Source organism: Falco naumanni, chromosome 17 (genome assembly GCF_017639655.2).
Source record: "Falco naumanni isolate bFalNau1 chromosome 17, bFalNau1.pat, whole genome shotgun sequence".
Classification (NCBI taxonomy): domain Eukaryota; kingdom Metazoa; phylum Chordata; class Aves; order Falconiformes; family Falconidae; genus Falco; species Falco naumanni.
Window position 1 is genome coordinate 669,436 of NC_054070.1, and position 8,148 is coordinate 677,583.

The 8,148-nt window shown below is 53.6% G+C and overlaps 1 protein-coding gene across 1 annotated transcript; it reads left to right on the top strand.

Annotated features, from left to right (window-relative positions):
• Positions 1-912: 912 nt before the first annotated feature.
• On the top strand, positions 913-6,362 carry KCNA10 (potassium voltage-gated channel subfamily A member 10). Its single transcript, XM_040616560.1, has 2 exons — positions 913-935; positions 4,536-6,362. Exon 2 carries the CDS (start codon positions 4,610-4,612, stop codon positions 6,158-6,160), a length of 1,551 nt encoding a protein of 516 aa, XP_040472494.1. The 5' UTR covers positions 913-935; positions 4,536-4,609; the 3' UTR covers positions 6,161-6,362.
• Positions 6,363-8,148: the final 1,786 nt, after the last annotated feature.

An 8,148-nucleotide genomic window follows, 5' to 3' on the forward strand; every position in this document is an offset into this window, starting at 1 on the left:
CCAGCGGCTCTGGGGTCCGAGCCAGAGGCCGGCCGGCAGCCAGGCGTGACTCAGGGGCACGTCCCCTCTCTCCCTCGTCCCCCACCGATGCCCTCCGCGGGGCTATGCTGGCTGCACCCGCTGCTCCAACTGGTCCCAGCCACCCCGGGGAGGGACAGAGATGTCCCACGTGGCGGTGGCACTGTGGCCGTCACCTCCTGGAAAGGAGCCTGCTGCACCCGCGGCCACAGGCAGGAGGTAGGTGGGCAACGGGGGATGCTCCAACCCTTGGGCTTTCCCCTCCCCTCCTCTTTTTAATATCATTATTATATATTAAGAATAAAAAGAGCCCTATCACCTGCTGTCAATCTCTCTCCCGGTACCAGCGGCGTGGGGGTCCCCGTCCTCCCTCTCTGCCTCCCTCCTGGGGACCAGCTCAGACCTCACCACGTCACGGACAAGACTTGTCCCCGCCGGACCATCCGGAGCATTATTGGGGATTAAAGGTGGCATCCGCCAGAAGGGCACGTCCTCCTCCGTCTCGCTCACCGACGAGCGGGTGGGGGCAGGAGGTGGGTGGCAGGGTCCCCCTTCCCCGGGCGAGAGGGGCATGGGGGTAGGGTGTCCCCTGCACCCCACCAGCTACTCCTGGCTCTTTTTAGGGCTCCCAGGGCGATGGCAGGGCCGAGGCTCCAAACCGTGCCGGATCCTGCCACCGCGCCTGCCAAAGCCCATCCCCGGCACGCCAGGCTGCCCATTATACCGTGAATCAAATAGAGAAGAGCCTTTTAAATGACATTGCCTGCGTTATCCCAAAGGGACCTTCCGAGGGTATGGCTGGACTTTTTTTTTTTTTTTTTTTTTTTTTATCTCCGCTTTCCCTACACATCCCTATGTGTCTTTAATAACTCTCTTCCCAGATGCAGAGAGCGTTGGCACTTCCATGCCCTGTGCGGGTAAGTCCCTGTAGGTGATGGCTTAGGGGGGCTATGGGGGGAACCACCTCCTTTCTCATCCCAGTGCCGGGGTGATGGGGAGGAGATGGGGGGCAGAGAGGCTCAGCATCCCTGATTTTCTGGCAAAACCGTGGAAACGGCTGTTGTTGTCCCCAGGAGCATGAGGGGTCGCTGGGGATGAAGGGGCGATGGGTGGGAAGCAGCAGGGAATTGCCAGCGGGGAGGTGGCGATGGTTGCAGCCCCAATTTACTGGGGTGTAATGGGCAAAACACATTCTCTCCCTCAAAATGACCTTTCTCTTCCACCGTCTCTCTCCCTTGCATGTTTTTTTTTATTATTATTATTTTCCACAGCCAGGGATTTCAGCTGAAGGGTATTAGTTAATCAGATTCTGAGAAGCAGATGTTAGGTGATTTAGGAGGAAAAAACGAGGCAACTTTCTAGTTCAAGCCTCCGCTGGAGCCTGGAGGGCGCGTTGCAAAGCTTTGGGTGGATGTTTTGTGGCTTTGGGCAGCGCCGTGAATTTTGGTCTAAATTAAAAATGAGACAGACAGGGCGGGCTGGGGGGGTTGGGGGTAGGTGGGACACCTCTCTCCGGTGACAGACAGGCAGGCGTCAGCACGTCTGGGGGCTTTGAAAGCAAGAAAAGGAAAGGCAGAGCCCTGCAACCCTTGGGCAGCTGTTCTGAGGGCTTGACACGGAGCTAAAAAGCACCTTTCTGCATCCCAGCGGGGAGGATGAGCACAGCTTCCCACTCTCAACCTGACCACGCACGTGAATCAGCCCGTCGTAGCTCCGTGCCTCAGTTTCCCCATGAGGGATGCTGCTGGGGGGGTGGGGTGGGCTCAGTTCGATGTGCACAGAGGCTCCAGAGCGAAGCCAGGGTTTGATATATCACAATTTCTACCGCGACCAAAAGTCTCGGGTTAAAGCCACCCTGCCCGGCAAGGGCTGGGGGATTTTCTTGCCCGCGGTGCTCAGCGTACCCAGATCATCTCCCAGCGCTGACTTAGGATGCAATTTTGTGGTCGGCTTTAGCTGCTCTAACTTTGCTCCGTTGTTGAGAGGAGCTCCTGGGCACGTGTTCCCCTCTGGGCTCTCCCACCAGGATGGATGGGTGGGATGTGTGCTGGGCCAGGTCAGTGCCCCCCCCCCACCCCTCAGCTGAACACTAAATGCTCCCGCTCTCCCCATTCAAACTGATTTTCTTTACTTTTTCCTGATTTAAAAATCCTCCTGGGGGGTTTATCGCAAGAAAAAGTAAGAAACCAAGAGGGGAAAGACATGTGCTGTTTTTCTTTTTATTCTTTGATGCTTGTTCCTCCCTTGAACAATTCAGAAGAGCTTTGTTCAGGCTGGGCTCATCGCAGTGCCCCTTCACGCCCCTCCCGCTGCTACCCGGGTGCTGAGCATCGCTCACCCGCAGCTCTCACTTGCAGTCTCCCCGCAGAGATTCTGTTGCATTTTCTGCACCCAGCATTGCTCTGACGGTCCATCATCTCCTGCCCGCAACAACTTTCCAGCAGAGCCACAGAAAGGTTGAGCCTGAGCCGAACCTGGCCCCACGGAGAGCTGCGGTGCCTTGGGCATGTCCCAGCAGGACGTCACTGGGGCTGGGGGAGTCGGGTTTGGAGTCACTGGGGCTCCTCAGTTCTGCAACTGGTTTGCTCTGGGGGGCAGAACTGCAACGCTGCTGCGTCCTCCAAGCATCATTCCTGCCCCGTTGTCCCAAATACTCCTCCATGCATGTCCTCAAGTGGGAAAACTGGCACGCAGCCAGCCAGGAGCAGCTCTATGGAGATGGGTGCCTAAGCACAACCACGCTCCGTGGCTTTTTTCTTGAGCAAAGGAACGTGATATTCAAGTAGTTTATGATAAATTGTGGGATTTGTCCCCAAATCCAGAATCTCATGGCTCTGCTGGGGGAAGACCGAGGTTGAGCCCTCATCCGGGATATGGATGCTGGCTCCTAGATGAAGTTTTGCTTTTGGGATTTATAACGCTGAGAGCAGAAGAGAGAGGATTTGTAGCAAGCCGAGATGTTACCATCTACTTCTGCCATGGATTTGGGTTTCTAGCTTGTCCTACCCAACTCCACTAGCAGTGCACCAGCACGGATGGATGAGTTCGCTTCTGGGGAAAGGGGAAGGAAAGAATTCAGAGCCCTGCAGGACTCCAGCTGGGCAGGGGGGTGAGGCAGCCGGTGCAACTCAGTCCCCGCGGGCAGGATGGGTCCCATCCCAGCACCTGGTTGTACAAAGCAAAGCCTGCGGTGGAGAGCATCCTCATCGCGGCGCTGGCCCCAGCGCCGCTGCTGCTCCGTGCAGACGTGGCCTAAATTGCGATGCTATTATTGGCAGCCGAGGGCATTTGGGTTTTTTCGCTCCCTCTCTCTGAACTTTGCTGGGTAAGAAAGCCAGCGTGCCCTTGGTGATTAGCGGTCACGCACAGCAGCTCTGCGCGTCCTTCTGTGGTTTCTCATGTCCGGAAAATATATTTATGGGGGAAAGAGCTGGAGGGGAAATAAATCAGGAGGTTGAATTTACTTGGCACATCTCCCCAGAACTGTTCCCCGTTAACCTCTAATTTCTCTTTGTGCCTCTCCCTGAGGCGGGACAGGTAATTTCCCAGCTCTGTAACTTGGCCTGGTCCCTCGGCGCCTTTTTGACTTTGCCTCCAAGTTCGGCATGACAGCAGCGGCGTGTCGGGGAGCCGTGTGCCCAGCAGCGTTTTGGGGACGTGGTGGCTGTTGCTGAGCGCCTGACAGAACCGCTCTAGGGAAAAATCCACCCCGTGGCCTGAAGGATGCTCGGCCAGTGGCCTGAGCGCTTAGCCCTTGTCTTCTTCCCATGGCTGGGAATGTCATGTCTGCTGTGAAGGAGACCTAGGAGAGCTCTGGAGGACATCGCCTCAGCCACTGCCTGCCCCAGTCTGGCTGAAGGCAAGGGGTCCCAGCAAGGGGTCTCGGCTGGGACCCCTTTTCACGCCATGCAAAGGGGTTCTCCAAGGCTGGTGGACATAGCCTTCTTCTCCTGACCTGCCTTCCTCCTGGGCTGTGCTTCCCAAATCCCAGCATGGCCCTGACTTTGGGAATTGCTTTCTGCCCACCAGTTGACCCAGCTGCAACATGCCCAGGACCTCCTGGGGTTTGACCCAATGCCTCTCCCAGCTGAAGCAAGGGCTGCCACTAACCAGGACACCCATGGTTAATACCTCCAAATCCTGCTCCAGACTCTGGACCCGCACCTGGAAATGTCTGAAAGGGCTGGGAATGCTGGGGAAAGGCTGGGTGGGACCCCTGGGATCACCCCCATCCTCTGCCACTGCCTGACCTTTTATCCTTGGGTGCTGCAGACGGTATTGGGAGGTTTAATGATGCTCATGAAGCCATGCCAAAAGGGCTTGCAGGATCCGGAGATGAATGACTTGCTGGAAGTATAAGGCTTTTGCCAGTCAATGAAATTAATGTTTCCATTAGAAAAAAAAAAAAAAAATAAAATACCGGGTTTTCCAACCTCAGGTTTGTTTTATTCTTTTCAGTCAAGCCAAGCGCTTGATATGCGCAATTCAGCTCTGTCTCCCTGTCCATTCACTTGCAGATCCTCATAGCGTGGGAAAGACGCAAGCTGCCGGCATCCGACCCGGGGATTTATGCTGCTAATCTGATTAGTGTATGATGGACGTGTCCAGTTGGAAGGAGATGGAGGTGGCACTAGTCAGTTTTGACAACGCTGATCAGATCGTGGAGGATCCCTGTTATTCAAACGACCTCAGCCCCACCAGCCAGTCGCGGAAAGGCCATCCCAGCTGCGCCAACCTCCTCTCCAACTTGAGAATCCTCATCAACAGCGAAAACGCCAACAATGAGACCATTTTCTCCAGGTTCTCCGCCGAGTTCAGTGAGCACCTGGTGGGGGAGAGGGTGGGTATGGATGAGGGGGACCAACGAGTCATCATCAACATCGCTGGGCTGAGGTTTGAGACGTGGCTCAAGACCCTCAACCAGTTCCCTGAGACCTTGCTTGGGGACCCGGAAAAGAGGATGCGTTACTTCGACTCCATGAGGAATGAATATTTCTTTGATAGGAACAGGCCCAGTTTTGATGGGATCCTGTACTATTACCAGTCCGGTGGGAAAATACGGCGCCCGGCCAACGTCCCCATTGACGTCTTTGCTGATGAAATCACTTTCTACGAGCTGGGTGATGAAGCCATGGACCAGTTCAGGGAGGATGAAGGGTTCATCAAGGACCCTGAGACCCTCTTACCAACCAATGACTTTCATAGGCAATTCTGGCTGCTTTTTGAGTACCCTGAAAGCTCCAGTGCGGCCAGGGGTGTAGCTTTGGTCTCTGTCCTGGTCATTGTCATCTCCATCATCATCTTCTGCATGGAGACCTTGCCAGAGTTCAGGGAGGAAAGGGAGTTTAAATCCGCCCAGGAGCTTTCTAAGAACCTGACAGACACCTTGCTGGCCCACAGTACCTTCACGGACCCTTTCTTCGTCATAGAGACTGCCTGCATCATCTGGTTCTCCTTCGAGCTGTTCGTCCGGTTCATCGTGTGCCCCAGCAAGACCGAGTTCTTCAGGAACATCATGAACATTATCGACATTGTGTCCATCATCCCCTACTTCGTGACGCTCACCACCGAGCTGATCCAGCAGAGCGAACTCAACGGGCAGCAGAACATGTCCTTGGCCATCCTGCGGATCATCCGGCTGGTCAGGGTCTTCCGCATCTTCAAGCTCTCCCGGCACTCCAAGGGGCTGCAGATCCTGGGGCAGACCCTCAAGGCCAGCATGCGGGAGCTGGGCTTGCTCATCTTCTTCCTCTTCATCGGCGTCATCCTCTTCTCCAGCGCCGTCTACTTCGCCGAAGTGGATGAGCCGCAATCCCATTTCTCCAGCATCCCTGACGGCTTCTGGTGGGCCGTGGTCACGATGACGACCGTTGGCTATGGAGACATGTGTCCCACCACCTTGGGGGGGAAGATCGTGGGGACTCTGTGCGCCATTGCAGGGGTATTGACCATTGCGCTGCCCGTCCCCGTCATCGTCTCGAACTTCAACTATTTCTACCACCGGGAGACAGAGAACGAAGAGAAGCAGATCCTGCCTGGGGAGGTGGAGCGGATACTCACCAGCGTGGTGACGGGGAACGGCAGCATGGAGTCGCTCAATAAGACCAATGGGGGTTACCCTCGAGACAAGGCCAAAAAGTGATGTTTGAGGCCGTGGCGGGACTGGGCACTGCCAGGTGGGATTGGCTGGATAAGGTATAAGACATCTGCATGCTGTGGTTTTGTTGTTTTTTTTTTAAACCAAATGTGCTGCTGCTTTTTTTTTTTTTTTTTCTTTTCCTAGACATGTTTCAATCTCTGATTTCCTGTGGCTGTTCAAATAAATACCATCTTTCTTATCTCTCTGCCCTGCCCATCAGTCTGCTTTTTTTTTATTATTTATTTTAATTTTTTTTATTTGATGCTCATCTGCTTGCCGTTTAGCTTCTCTCTCCACGGGGTCAGAGCGGGGTTCCCCGTACACAGAGATTTCCCCCATTTACTGGAGGGGAAAAAAGGGGCAAAGTGACACGAAATGCTTTGCTCAGTGGTACCCAGCTGTCCAGAGACGAAGGTGGGTCCAGCTCCCTGTTTTTCTTCATCCATTTTAAACCATTCCTCCCCACCCACCACTTAGTATCTGGGGGTCTGAACAATTCCCAGACCCGGGACTGCTCTGGCTGAAAAATAAGCTGGCAAAAAAAATAAAATTAATATTTTTAGCTGGATGAGTTCCCTGGTCTGCCTGCCTAATAAACTTTGTCAGCACAGTAGGGTGGGCAGTGATGGATGGAAGCAAGCCACCAGGTGAGGGGATTAGGAGGAGGATGGGGACCCGTCACGGTGGCACGGTCACCAGGAAAAGTCCAGGGCACCGTGGCTCGGTGCCCTCTGGGGTTTCTGATCGAAAACCGAGCTCTGAGAGAGGGACGGGGATTTCCCCTGCAACAAATGCTTGACTTGGGGGTTACCTGGTGTGCAAATGCCCTTGGGGACGAGTCACCATGACCTCGCCGATTTGGTTGTCCCTCCTGTTGCTGCAAATGGGGCGCAGAGTAAGGAGGGCTGGCGATTCCCCACAGCTTCGCGTTGTAAAAAGGCACTTCTGGCTTCTAAAAGCTGCAAATTCCCACCGGCACTTTTCATGAGAGAAACCAGCAACAGATCATTTTGCCGTTCTCTCTCATGCCAGCAGGTTTTCTGACGACAAAAACATTTTGTTCCAACTTCTCTGTTTCACTTGGCTTTTTTTTTCTTTTTTTTTTTTTTGGATGTTTCTGCCTACATTAAAATCACAGTTTCTCATGCAGTGTCTACACATCCGCTTTTATATCCCACATCTGTTATACTCCGTGTCTTATCTCCTAAGGATTCGACACGATCATTATGCAACATGCCAGCATCTCTGGTTTGCAATTTCATTCAGAAAGGAGCTATGAAAGATGGATTATTTTCATTCCTGGTCTGTTGGAAAATGCAAGTTTGGGCTTGCTGGGATTTTTCCTGTGGCAGAAATCCTGCAGTCGTGGTCGGGGGGTGGTGGTGGTGGTGTTATTTTGGTTTTGTGGGGGTCTTTTTTTTTTTTTTTTTTTGCAGACTTACTGCAATGAGGTCTTTTCCACCCCAGGCAGATGGATCTGGGTTGTGACCAGCACAACTCCTTCAGGAGAGGTTTTTTCCCTCTGGGACAAATTCCCTTTTCCCTGCTCTCCGTCTTTTTTCCCATCCCTCCTCCATCCTCTTCCTCACCCCGTCCCTTGCAACCCCAGACCATCATCCCGGATGGGAGAAGGAGCTGTGAGAGCTATTTCATCTCCTTCCCACCGTGTTCAACTTCTCATCGTCTGTGGGGATGGCTGGAGGGTGCACAGCTGGGCACAGCTGGAGCGCAGCACCCTGAGACACCCCCAGTCCCTCTCCATTCACCCCTCAGTCCTCTCCAGCAGCTCTGCCATGTCACTATTTTTATTTTATAGCTGCTTCTTTCTCCTTTTCCTCTAGAACGCTTGAATTTTTTACAATCTTTTATTTTTTTAGCACTCCCCTCCCCAAACTTCACTCCCAACCTGTCAAAGCTGAAGCCCTTTTGCTCTTTGTTCCTTGGGAAGTCACCACGAGAAACCCTGGGGAAAAGGATTTGGGCTGGGAAAT

Coding starts and splice junctions, on each gene's coding strand:
- KCNA10 (XM_040616560.1), top strand. CDS start 4,610: ATGATGGACGTGTCCAGTTGGAAGGAGATGGAGGTGGCACTAGTCAGT.